The sequence below is a fragment of the Prionailurus bengalensis genome, chromosome A3, assembly GCF_016509475.1.
Source record: "Prionailurus bengalensis isolate Pbe53 chromosome A3, Fcat_Pben_1.1_paternal_pri, whole genome shotgun sequence".
NCBI classification, from domain to species: Eukaryota; Metazoa; Chordata; class Mammalia; order Carnivora; family Felidae; genus Prionailurus; species Prionailurus bengalensis.
In genome coordinates, this window is record NC_057354.1 from 27,650,668 (window position 1) to 27,663,587 (window position 12,920).

The 12,920-nt window shown below is 54.8% G+C and overlaps 1 protein-coding gene across 1 annotated transcript; it reads left to right on the top strand.

Annotated features, from left to right (window-relative positions):
* The first annotated feature begins 1,360 nt into the window (after positions 1-1,360).
* On the top strand, positions 1,361-10,711 carry TRIB3 (tribbles pseudokinase 3). The gene is made up of 4 exons (XM_043602684.1): positions 1,361-1,565; positions 5,162-5,452; positions 7,222-7,514; positions 9,457-10,711. Exons 2-4 carry the CDS (start codon positions 5,162-5,164, stop codon positions 9,947-9,949), a joined length of 1,077 nt encoding a protein of 358 aa, XP_043458619.1. The 5' UTR covers positions 1,361-1,565; the 3' UTR covers positions 9,950-10,711.
* Positions 10,712-12,920: the final 2,209 nt, after the last annotated feature.

Below are 12,920 nucleotides of genomic sequence, written 5' to 3' on the forward strand. Positions count from 1 at the left end.
CTTGCTAATGGTCTGTCTTCCCACTGATTTATAAGAACTGTGAGGGCAGGGATGGGTCACTCTTGTCACTGCTGAGTCCCCAGCACTTAGAACAGGGTCTGACACAGCATGAACAAAGTAAGGAATGTATGAGCAAACCCAGCACAGTGCTGGCTGCACAGAGAAAACAACCAATTCCACTTTTCTTTGTCCCTTACTGCTGAGGGATTTTCGAACCGAGTCTAGACTTCCCCGGGGGGAGAAAATGAGTTCACTAGTTCCTCCCTGGCAGGGGAGTCTCCGGGGTTAAATGAGATCCCAGAGTCCCCTGGTGTGCCCTGAAGTTCCTGAAACACAGGTGAGCTGGTCCCTGGGGTTCTGGAACCTGAGCAACAAAGGTAGCTTCACCCACCTTTCCAACGCCATCCAACCTCTTCCTGGAGAAGCTATTTTTTGACACTGGTGCGTTCAGAGACATCAAGACCTAAAAGGGATTTCCAAGAAAGGCACTGGATCCCTGGGGCTGCACGGGGATGCTTCACCACATAGGAAGTGGCACCAGGGTCTCTTAGGCTTGGGGTGTCAGTCCTGTTACGGGTGACTTCCCCTCCCCGAGCCTCTATTCTATTTATTGAACACTTAGGTTGTGCCATCTAGCTCTAAGCATTTTGTCCAAGCGAAAACCTTACGAAGTGAGTACTCCTATAAGCCCATTTTACAGAGGAGGAATTTCCGGCTCTAGCAGGGTTTTAAGTAACTTTCCTGAGGTTGCACAGTGCGTCGGCGCAAAGGTGGGGTGCGCTCTTAGGCAGGTTGGGTCTAGGGCGCTGGCTCTTAATCATTAGGCTGCGCTGCCTGTATCCAGGGGACGCTGTGACGCCTGCCCGATCCCAGGCCTCCCCGGGGGACCACATCGGTGCTTCTGAGCCCCGACTCAGATCCTAAAGTCTGAGGTCTTTGCAAAACTCCCGGGCTGCTTTCCCATGCCTGGGCCTCGGGCTAGGATGGGGCAAGCGGAGCTTCCTGCCTGCCCAGAGTCCTCCTAAAGGTTAATAAAGCATTGGTGGGAAGGTACTTTATAAAACAGGAAAGCACCCGGGGAACTGTCACGGTTTGCTCTTTTTCTCCTCTGCATCCTGAGAAGGAAGGACGTTCTCCCCATTTCACATATGGGGAGACTGAGGCTCAGAAAAGCAAAATGCTCTTTCCAAGTTAGGAGGGAGAGCCAGTGGCTGGTGTCTGCGCGGGGCAGGTGGGGGAGGGGGTGGAGCCGAGACGCCCGTGGGGGGCGGGGCGCGCCGGGGCGGTGACCCCCCCCTCCCCTCCCCCAGGGGGCGGAGCGCGCGGGATGTTGCAATCCCGGGCTGGAGCGCATCAGGCGACGGCGGATTAGCGCAGGTTTGCATCACCCGGGCCCGGGCCGGAGCCGGCTCTGGAGCCGGGAGACACTCGCAGCGGAAGCGGCGGCGGCTCCACACGTGTCCGGCTGCGGGGTCCGGGGTCCCGAGCGCAGCCGCGTCGCAGCGGGCCCCCGGCCACGTGGGAGTGCCCTGGAGACTCAGGATCCCGCCGCACGCCCGGGCAAGGTACCCTGCGGGGCCGGAGAGGGGTCGGGCCGGGGGTCGGGGGCGGACGGGTTGGAGGGTGCGGACCCGCGAAAGTAGAGCATATCCTGGGGGCGGAGGGAGCAGGGGACAGAGGTGCGGGCGTGTGGCCCCGGGAGGTGAGCGTGGGGCGGGGGAGGCGTGTGTGTGAGGGGCCCGCGGGGGACGCTGGGGACCGCGTAGGGTCTGTGTCCCTCTGGGGTGTGTGCGCGGGATCCGCGTGGGCCTGCGGGGTTGGAGGGGATGTGTCTCGGCGCACGGTCAGAGCCGCGAGGAGCCGGTGGCAGGTGTGGGCTGTGCTGGGGCCGGGCTCGGGTACCTTGGGGGCAGGTGCAGGGGGAGAGGGAGCGAGGATGCAGGGTGCGGGACCCCCGGAGCGTGCGGGGCGTCGGCCGCAGGTATGCACCTGGCGCTGCGGCTGCGGGTTGCGGGTTGCACCGTGCACGCTTGCGTTTTGTCCCTGCAGACTCTGGGGCGTGAGGAGCGAGGAGGGCCCCGGTCCGCCCTTTCTCACAGCCCTGGGGCCCAGCCTCCTTTCCTCGCCTCTTCCCCTCCCGCTGCTCGGTTTCCGCTGAATCTTCTGCCTCGGGACACCCGTGGCCCGCCGCTTCCGCTCCCACGGGAGGAGCCGGCAGGCGGGGCGGGGCCGTCTAGGGGGTGGGGCACGTGTCAGACCTTGCCTGTGACCTTACAGGTATCGGTCAGTGGTGCGTGGGAGAGTTGGGAGGGCTCTGCGTGTGTATGCCTGCCCACTTGCCCAAGGACGACGAGGTGTGTGTCCCTTAATGATGTGTGTGCCCCTCTCTGCCCTGGATGTGGTGTCGCAGCTGGCCGGCTTGGACAAACAGTGTTTTTGAGGCGCGTGTGTACAGCTGTCTGCTCTGGGTTCTGTGAGTGTGTGTTTGGCATGACCTGCCCTTATTCCGCCAGAGGCGTCAGGGAACAGCAAGAGGTAGGTGTTAGGCCGCCTCCATTGCCCAGGGCTACCCCTGCCAGGCCGGGTCTGGGCCAGGATTCGAACCTGGGAATGTCTGACTACAGCCACCCGCTGTTGCATTCTTACTACGTTGGGATTATGGCCTTGCACGCCATTTGAGGTCTCCCTGCCTCCCTCCCAAGGCAGCCCACCGCTCGCTCGGACTTAGGAGTAGGTGGTCCTCAGTCTGAGAACCGACTCTGAGTAATGTTTCCCCATTGATCCTGGCTCAGACCTTCGGGAAGGTCTTTAACCGGGGCTGAAGTCTATCTCCCTCTAATGTCTTATACCTTGGCTCCGTGTCCCTCATCTGGAGCCGGAATGGGTAGGCAGATAGATCCAGGAGAGAACCTCCCTGCTCTGGCATGCCATTGCCCTCTCCTCCACCCACCACACAGTTTTACAGCTGCATCCCCCCCCCCGGGGGGGGTGGCTTCCTCCATAACTGAATGAATGAATCTTACCGCCTTTGAGAGACATCCCCTCCCTGCCTTACTTCTTACCTGATGGTGAAACTGCACTGTCTATTGTTGACTAACTCTGGACCTGTGATTCTGATAGCTTTGAGTCATCAGGCAATAGTAAAGTTCACATTTGAAAAAACAAAAAAAGAAATACACTCATTTTTGAAATACTCAAGCCATAAATGAGTGCAGGATCTTTATTTTAAAATACTGAACTCGAGGGGCGCCTGGGTGGCTCAGTCGGTGGAGCGTCTGACTTCGGCTCAGGTCATGATCTCGCGGTCCGTGAGTTCGAGCCCCGCGTCGGGCTCTGTGCTGACGGCTCAGAGCCTGGAGCCTGTTTCGGATTCTGTGTCTCCCTCTTTCTCTCGCCTCCCCGGCTCATGCTCTGTCTCTCTCTTCTCAAAAATAAATAAATGTTAAAGAATAAAATAAAAAATAATAATAAATGAATAAATAAAAATAAATAAAAATACTGAAATTGAAAATGCCCTTGCCTTTCTACCAAATCCCTTCCTCTCTTGGGCCTCCCAGGAGGCCAGGAGCTACTGTGGCCGGTTTAGTCTGGGTCCTTCCAAAACTTGTGCATTTACATACCGACCTATAAGCAAGTATGGAGATATTTTTTTGATATGCTGGTGGCGTTTTTTACATGAATGATATCGTCTCAATCATCTCAGGGTATATCTGTCCTATAGCAGCTTGCTTTGTGCACTGGACAACATATCCATTCCAGAGCCCGCATTCATATGTACATTCATACCTTCCTCATTCATGCATCATCCCTCCCTCCCGGCCCCAGGTAATAGCTCCCTGCACTACACCACTCAGCAGATAGAGCGCAAAGTCTCTCTTCCTCTCACCGCCAAGGCCAATTCTCCACTTTGCTTTTTTTAAATTCCACTTAACCGTTCACTCTGGAGGTTTTTCTAATCAGCACATAAGGAGTTTCTCTTTCTTTCTTTTTTTTTAGGTTTATTTATTTTATTTTATTTTATTTTTTTCCCCCCTCCCCAATTTATTTTATTTTTGAGAAAGAGCGTGAGCACAAGTTGGGGAGGGGCAGAGCGAAAGAGAGAATCCCAAGCAGGCTCTGCACGGTCAGCGCGGAGCCTGATGCGCGGAGCCTGATGCGGGCTCGAACTCACAAACTATGAGATCATGACCTGAGCTGAAATCAAGAGTCGGACACTTAACCGACTGAGCCACCCAGGCACCCCTCTCTCTTCTTTCTTTCTTTCTTTCTTTCTTTCTTTCTTTCTTTCTTTCTTTCTTTCCCTCTTCCTTCCTTCCTTGCTCTTTCTTTCTTTCTTTCTTTCTTTCTTTCTTTCTTTCTTTCCCTCTTCCTTCCTTTCTTTCTTTCTTCCTTCTTTCAGTAAGCTTTTAAAATTTTGGGTCTTGAATTTACGACCCTGAGATCAAGAGTCACATGCAGGGCACTTGGGTGGCTTGGTCGGTTAAGCATCCGACTCTTGGATTTGGTTCAGGTCATGATCTCATGGTTCAGGAGATGGACCCCCATGTTGGCCTCTATGCTGACGGCACGGAGCCTGCTTGAGATTCTCTCTCTTTCTCTCTGCCTCTCTCTCTCAAAAGAAAGAAATAAACTGAAAAAAAAAAAAGTCTCATGCTCTACTGACTGAGCCAGCCAGGTGCCCCTAAAGAGTTTTCTTAATCGTAAATGCTACAGTTTTTTCGTGTACGGATGACATATAATTGACTTAACTAGTTCCCCAATGATGGACATTTAGTGGTTTCTATCACGTGGGTGCAGGATAACCGTGTACCGACATCATTATATCGGTGTGTACAGGGCTTGCTGGTTCCTTTCCGGGGCTGTATAATATTCTACCATGTGGCTTGTATCATGGCGTTTAACCAACCCCATACTGCTGGACGTTTGGGTGTTTCCTGCCTTTTGCTATTGGATGCAAGGCTCTGATGAACAGCCTTGACATGTTTAATTTTTTGGTGGGCATTTTAATTGGAGGATAAATCCCCAGAAGCGGGACACGCAGTCAAGGTTAAGGGCGTTTGTCACTTTGATGCACACTGCCAAGTCCTCCTCCATAAAGGCTAGGGAAGGGGGGGGGGGGCACCAAACAGCCTCACTTCAGTGCTTTTTCTCTTCTTCGCAGATGCGAGCCACCCCTCTGGCTGCTGCTGCGGGTGCCCCCTCCAGGAGGAAGCGGTGGGAGTTGGACAATGACCTAGACACCGAGTGTCCCATCCGGAAACAAGCGCGAATCGGGCCCCAGCCCAGGCTGCCCTCCTGCCCGCTGCCCCCGAGCCCACTTCCTGCTCCAGCCCATGCCTGTGCTGGGACCACTGCTTCCCGTCTTGGGCCCTATGTCCTCCTGGAGCCTGAGGAGGGTGGCCGGGCCTACTGGGCCCTGCACTGCCCCTCAGGCACCGAGTACACCTGCAAGGTACGTTCCCCCAGGGTCATTCTCCCCCAGCATCACAGGGGGCCTGGAAAGGGCCTTGGCTCTAGAGCATTGCCAGGGCTGAGGGGTCCTTATATTACTTTATTCCTGTGTTTGTTGGGGAAGCAGCCAGTGAGCCTCCAGCTTTCCCCATCGCCTAGGCTTTTCTGGTCAGTGTGCAGAAGGATCATCGGCCTGTCTGTAGAGGATCACCTATTTATTCATTCAACAAACCTGGTGCCATGCACCCTGCTGTGGCTCTAACATAGACCGAGTCCTGCTCTCATCAAGCCGATGCTTACGTGGAGGACATGGACAGTAAACAAGAGAAGAAGGGGGATCGTAAGTGCTTTGGAGAGAAAGCTGGGAGCTGAAAGAGAGGGGGACAGGGATTATGGGGGAGCAGGTGATTTTAGTCCAGGAAGCCCTCTCTGAGGAGGTGACATTCAAGCGGTGACTTATGTGAATGGGGGGGGGGGGGGCAGCCCTGTGGGTCTCTAGGAAAGAGCATTCCGGCGGCAGGACAGGCAAGTTCAAATGCACAGAGGCAGGAATGTTTACCCTGACTTAAAAAAAAGTAGTCTCTGTTTTTTTGAATTCTTCCTTCCGTGCCACCCAGCTGTTTGGTTTTCTTTTCTTTTCTTTTCTTTTTTTAAACATATGCTTACTTTTTTTTTTCTTCATGAATTAAATATGTATGCGCTTTATTTATTTTTATTTTCTGTGTGGGCATGGCCAAAATAACATGGGAAGGGTTTAAAGGCAGACGAAGTCAGTATACCAGCTCCGCCTCTGGTCAGCTGTATGGCTTCCCACAGGTGACCTTCCTTCCCTGAACATCAGTTTCACCATCGGTAAAACGGAACACACCTTTCAGGGCTGTGGGGAGGTTTCCATCTGATGTCCGTAGAGCCCCGAGCACATTTTCCAACACCCTCACCACACTCACCACTGCCCCCTTCCCTCCCCTGCCCCACTCCAGCTGAACTGATCTTGGGCTGGTTTTTCTCAAGTGGCTCAAACACTTTCTTGCCTCAGGGCCCTTGCACTGCCCATGTCCCCCACCTGGAAAGCTTATCCCGTGGGCATCTCTGAATCATTCAGGTCACTTCCCCAGAGTCCCTTTTAGACCACACCTTTCCGGGTAGGTGCCCCCTTCCAAAATATTCTCTCCTCCAACATCTTTCTGGAGGATGCTCATGAGAATTTGTAAATATGTTGTCTGTTGGCTTGTTTCCTTGTCTCCTGTATTGGACCGTGGGCATCAGGAGGGCAGGGGCCACGGCCGTCAGCCAGGTTGGATCCCCAAGGCAGGCACAGGCAGCCGCCAGTGTCTCCTTGTGTAGTGAATGAGAGAGCGGGCAGGCGGTGCATCCTAGGGAACGGAATAGCTATGCATCCTAGGGAACGGAATAGCTATGAGCACCGGATGCTATGCGTAAAGTGACTCGTGGGCTATCTACTCTTCTGCATTTCCACGGCCTTGGGCTATTTCCGTTTGGGTTCCCTGTCATTTCCCAGTTGCCTGAAGTTTAAGGGCGTCTAAGGTAGCAGTTGAGGGCACAGACCGTGGAGCACGGATTCAGGTCTCAGGCCTGCCGCCCGCTGGCTGTGCGGCCTCTCAGCTTCGTCCGGGTGGAGCGGCTCGCTGGCGTGGCACAGTGCCGAGCACACAGTGCCTGAATGGTTGGCCGTGACTGCTTCCAAGGCCAGGCCGGGCTCCGCGGGGCGGCCCCCACCTGCGCTCACGCCCCGCCCCGCCCCGCCCACAGGTGTACCCGGCCCGCGAGGCCCAGGCGGTGCTGGAGCCCTACTCGAGGCTGCCCCCGCGGGGACACGTGGCGCGGCCGGCCGACGTCGTGGCGGGCCCCCGCCACCTCTACACCTTTTTCCCACGGCCCCACGGGGACATGCACAGCCTGGTGCGCCGCCGCCGCCGCCTCCCCGAGCCCGAGGCCGCCGCGCTCTTCCGCCAGATGGCCGCCGCCCTGGCGCACTGTCACCAGCACGGCCTGGTCCTGCGCGATCTCAAGCTGCGGCGCTTTGTCTTCACCAACGAGGAGAGGTGAGTGTGGGCACAGAGACCCTGCGCACAGACATGCCTGAGAGGTGAGCCATGCTGGGGAAACCGAGGCCCAGGAGGGTAAAGTAACTTACGCAAGGAACGGAGAAGCCTGGACGAGCACCTCCGCCCGGGTCCCAGGAAAAGGCTGACTCAGACCGAATGCAAAGCCCCTGAGGTGGAGCATTGCCTCTGTGACAGTCACAGTAGCTGACGACGGTGATGAGCAGCTTGGCTGCCCTGTCTGACTTGGCTGGGATCCTTACGAATAGGAGGCGGGCTAGTATTGCTTCCTCTAGGTCAGGGGACAAAACAGGCCCAGAGAAGTCAAGTAAGGCCCAAGACCCCACAGCTAAATATATAGCAGAGCTGGGAACTGACCCCAGAGGTGACTCCAGAGAGGTCCTAATTCACCTTAAACTTGAGAGGCGGGAGTCTGGCTGGCCTTACCTGCTGACTCTGGGTGACCCGGAGTCTCTGGGCGTCAGTTTCCCCACTGGTAGGGGAAAGGGCCAGGTTGTCAAGATGCTTCCAGGATGTCAGGGCCACAGACAACAAGCCAAAAAGGCCCTGAAGCTCCTCACGTGGGAACTATTTCTGTGACGCTGAGGATCAGTGATTTTTGGAGGGAGGACCTGGCATTCTGTCCCCTCCCCTAGACTCCCCCCGGGGGGGGGGGGGCGCAGGACGTGTCAGGGAGCATGCCAAGCCAATCAGGTGCATGCGAACATCCATCAGGAGCATGAATTTCATTTCAAGATTTTTTTTGTGGGGGGGGGGGGGAGTGGGGGGAAGAAGGGTGACCCCATCGTACCCTTTAAACTTTTTGAAATAGTTTTAGACGTGCAGAAAAGTTGCAAAAATAGTGCCAAGAGTTTTCATATTGTTTTCACCCAGTTTCCCCTAATATTAACTTCTCAACCACAGAACAGCCATCAAAACTAAGAAATTAACCTGGGTCTAGTACCTATTCACTGAACCACGGATTGATTCCAATTTCGCTAGTTTCCCTCTAATACTCGTTTCCTGTCTGGCATCCAGTCCAGAAGCCCAGCTTGCATTCAGTTGTCATACTCCTTAGTCTCCCCCAGTCTGAAACTGTTCCTCAGTCTTTCCTTGTCTTCCTTGACCTTGACACTTTAGAAGAGTACCAGCCAGGGGGCTCCTGGGTGGCTCAGTCAGTTAAGCGTCCGACTTCCGCTCAGGTCATGATCTCGCGGTTCGTGAGTTCGAGCCCCGCGGCGGGCTCTGTGCTGACAGCTCAGGGCCTGGAGCCCGCTTCGGATTCTGTGTTTCCCTCCCTCTCTGCCCCTCCTGCGCTCATGCTCTGTCTCTCTCTCGCTCTCCTTCAAAAATAAATAAACATTAAAATAAATAAATAAATAAACAAATAAATAAATAAATATTTAGAAGAGCCTTAAGGCCCCCACCCATCTCAGCCGCCTCTCCAAGGGACTACTGGGAAATGTGCTCCTCTCAGAGTCCTAGTTCGAACTGAATTGCTCTGTGGCCTTGAGAAATGACTAATGTCTCTGAGCCTGGGCTTCCTCATGTGGAAAATGAGGTCGGTCAACCAGCCTCATAGGACCGGCTCAATTCTTTTTTATTTTTATTACTATTATTTTTTTAAATGTATTTATTTTGAGAGAGACAGCATGAGTGGGATAGGGGCAGGAAGGGAGAATCTCAAGCAGGCTCCATGCCGTCAGCACAGAGCCCGACGTGGGGCTCGAACTCACGAACCACGAGCTCACGACCTGAGCCGAGGTCAAGAGTCGGCCATTTAACCAACTGAGCCCCCCGGGCGACCCAAGACTGGCTCAATTCTTCCCCATGCTAGCAGGCACTCAGGAAGTGGGTGCCATTAAGGGTGACAGCGTGGGGGCATGTGGGGGCACGGGGGGCCCAATAGGAGGTGACCCTTCTGTCTCTCCACCTGCCACAGGACAAAGCTGGTGCTGGAGAACCTGGAGGATGCCTGTGTGCTGAACGGGCCCGACGACTCCCTGTGGGACAAACACGCGTGCCCGGCCTACGTGGGACCTGAAATCCTCAGCTCCCGGGCTTCCTACTCAGGCAAGGCGGCCGATGTGTGGAGCCTGGGCGTGGCGCTCTTCACCATGCTGGCTGGCCACTACCCCTTCCAAGACTCAGAGCCTGCCCTGCTCTTTGGCAAGATCCGCCGCGGTGCCTTTGCCCTGCCCGAGGGCCTCTCGGCTCCCGCTCGCTGCCTGGTCCGCTGTCTCCTTCGACGGGAGCCAGCCGAACGCCTCACGGCCACGGGCATCCTGCTGCATCCCTGGCTGCGGGAGAAGCCGATCCCCTCAGCTCCACCCCGATCCCACCTCTGGGAGGCCGATCAGGTGGTCCCTGAAGGGCCGGGGCTGGAGGAGGCCGAGGAAGAGGAGGGGGTAAGAGAAGCTGGTCTATATGGCTAGGTAGCCCTGGACTCACAGCTGCAGCAGTGGAATTGAGTTTGGGGCATCTCCAAGTTCTCTCCTGCCTTTTTTTGTTTTTGCACTGAGCCAAACCTTAGTGCCTTCTAGAAGGGAGAAAGGAGGCATGTGTGGAGTGTGCTGTATGCACACCTGTGAGGTTCCACACACCTGTGCACACAGGCTTGCGCATTTAACAAATCCTGGGAGCTCACTGCGCGCCGAGCCCTGTTCTCGGTGCTGGGAGCGCCGCAGTGAACAAAAGACGAAGCTCCTGCGGACGACACATCTCCAGCCCACGGTCAGTGTCCACACTGGGCCCTCTCAGCACAGGTGTCCGCATCCACTCGTGCTGGTGCCCAGGCACTTCCGACCTGGGACAGTGCCTCTCACAAATCCCTGTGCCAAACAAAGGCTGCTGGCCTCTCCCTTGCAACTCAGGACTCCAGAGCCCAGGCCGTGCTGGGAATTGGGCTCCCAGCCGCTCTCTTCTCCGAGCCAAGGACTGGGCTGGAGGAGCCCCAGTTCAGACTATGAGGCTGGTCCTCGCCTAACTCAAGGAGCGGTTTGGAGCGAGGGCCCACGCCTGTCCACCTCTGGCCTGAGCACCAGAGTTGGGGGATGGAGGGGGCACGGTCGTCTCCCCCTGGCCTCCTGGAAAGTCCCAAGCCCTGTTCTGGGTTTTGGACCAATACTACGGGTTTTGGATGCCAGAAGAATCTATTTTTACCTTGTGCCTAATAAAGGAGTGGTGAGATAGTTTAATTTCTCCGGGACATTCCTTCTAGCCTCTCATGGAATGGTGGCACCTGGGTGGTTCAGTTGGTGGAGCGTTGGGCTCTTAACGTCTCGGCTCAGGTCATGATCCAGCCCCGAGTACGTGAGTTCCAGTCGCGAGTCAGGCTCTGCACTGACGGTGGGGAGCCTGTTTGGGATTCTCTTTCTCTCTCTCTCTCTCTCTCTCTCTCCCTCTCCTCCTCTCTGCCCCTCCCCCACTCACTCGTGCACATACTCTCTCTCTCTCCCTGTCTCAAAATAAATAAACTTCAGGGGCGCCTGGGTGGCTCAGTCGGTGGAGCGTCCGACTTTGGCTCAGGTCATGATCTCACAGTCCGTGAGTTCGAGCCCCGCGTCGGGCTCTGTGCTGACGGCTCAGAGCCTGGAGCCTGTTTCAGATGCTGTGTCTCCCTCTCTCTCTGCCCCTCCCCTGTTCATGCTCTGTCTCTCTCTGTCTCAAAAATAAATAAAATGTTAAAAAACAATTTTTAAAAATAAATAAATAAACTTCAAAAAATAAATAAATAAAGGAAGGGGGCGCCTGGGGGCTCAGTGGGTTAAGTGTCTCACTTTAGCTCAGGTCCTAATCTCATGGTTCGTGAGTTCAAGCCCTGCGTTGGGCTCTGTGCTGACAGCTCAGAGCCTGCAGCCTGCTTCGGATTTTGTGTCTCCCTCTCTCTCTCTGCCCCTCCCCTGCTTATGCTCTGTCTTTCTATCTCTCTCTCAAAAATAAACACAAAAAAATAATAGAAATAAAAGAAGGAATGTATTTCACACAAAGCAAGAAGTCAGGAGATGGGATGGGCTTCTGGGCTGGTTGATTCAGCTCTCAGAACTGTCAGCAAGGACTCTGGCTCTCCAGGCTCATTCCGTCTCTGCTCTGTTGTCCCTGGTGACTACTGGCACAACGGCCACAGCAAGTCCCAGGTGTCACATAAGCGATCCACGACCAGAGGAGGCAGGAGGGCAGCTCCGTAGTACCGAACAACTCAGTATTCTGGAGTCAGGTTGCCTGGAATTAAATCCTGGCTCCCGCACTCACGGGCGGTTTGACCCTCTGTTTCTTAACCACCCTATTCTATGCCTGAGATGATTCATCTCTGCGATGAGGGCAACAGTGCCTAACTCACGGGAGTTCAATGAGTTATTTCACGTAAAGCACTTAAACCCTCCATAAGAGTTAGCTGTTCCTATGAGCCCCACAGCTCTCTCTCAGGACGGGCAAAGTTTTCCCAGAAGCGCGCCCAACAGACTTTCCCACATAGCTCATTGGCCAGAGCTGGGTCACCTGCCCTTTCCTGACCAATCACCAGCAAGGGAAATGCAGTCCCGCTAATTAACCACGCCAATCCCCCAGCTGTAGGTGGGTACAGCCTCCCCGAGGCTCACGCTACACGTGGGAGGGGAGATAGTTGGGAGAAAGCACGAGCACTGAGGTCAATAGCCTGCTGGCTGCAGACGTGTCACGAAAGCCATCCCGGGACCACCCGGCCACCAGTCCGCAAATGCAGAGATCGGTCAGGCCGATGGAGGCCGGAAGACTTGCCCAGCTGACTCACAGAATCATGAATTAAATAAAGTGATCGTTGTTTCAAGCCTCTGAGTTTTGCGGTGTTTTGTTAGGCGGCGAAAGCTAACTGATAGACTGGGAGAAGTCAGCCTCATCTGTGTGCAGCCAGCATTCCCCGCGGCAGGGCCCAGCTGTGTTTCGGGTCTCATGGGGCAGGCGGTCCCCCAAGCTTTCCTCTTTCCCCTCCTGGCTTACACCTAGAGACCCCCTTTAATTCTCAGGACGACCCTGTAAGGTAAATGCGCCGGTCACTTTACAGGTAAGAAAAATGTGGTTTAGAGAGCAGAAGACTCGTCCAAGACGACACAGCAGACAAAAAGACTCACCTGGTTTTGCCGCGAAGCAGGAACTTTTCCACAAGGCTGCTCAGTCAACGGACAGGTAAAAATGTAAAATCCACTCTCCCCAAGTAACGCACATGGCCGCGATTACAGAGCACTTCCACGCTCCATTTATACCCAGATAATGATCATCATAAAACTTTTACAGAATCAAACGTAGTGCAAGTGTATTCTGAGTATATCGGGAGTGAGGGGCTCTAGGAAATCTAACTGGGGATTTTCTCTGTAACTGGGGGCTAAATACAAACGACAGTATTGCGGCCTCGCAGTATTGTATTCGAATACA

Coding starts and splice junctions, on each gene's coding strand:
- TRIB3 (XM_043602684.1), top strand. CDS start 5,162: ATGCGAGCCACCCCTCTGGCTGCTGCTGCGGGTGCCCCCTCCAGGAGG. Junction 5,453..7,221: donor GCACCGAGTACACCTGCAAG/GTACGTTCCCCC, acceptor CCCCGCCCACAG/GTGTACCCGGCCCGCGAGGC. Junction 7,515..9,456: donor GTCTTCACCAACGAGGAGAG/GTGAGTGTGGGC, acceptor CACCTGCCACAG/GACAAAGCTGGTGCTGGAGA.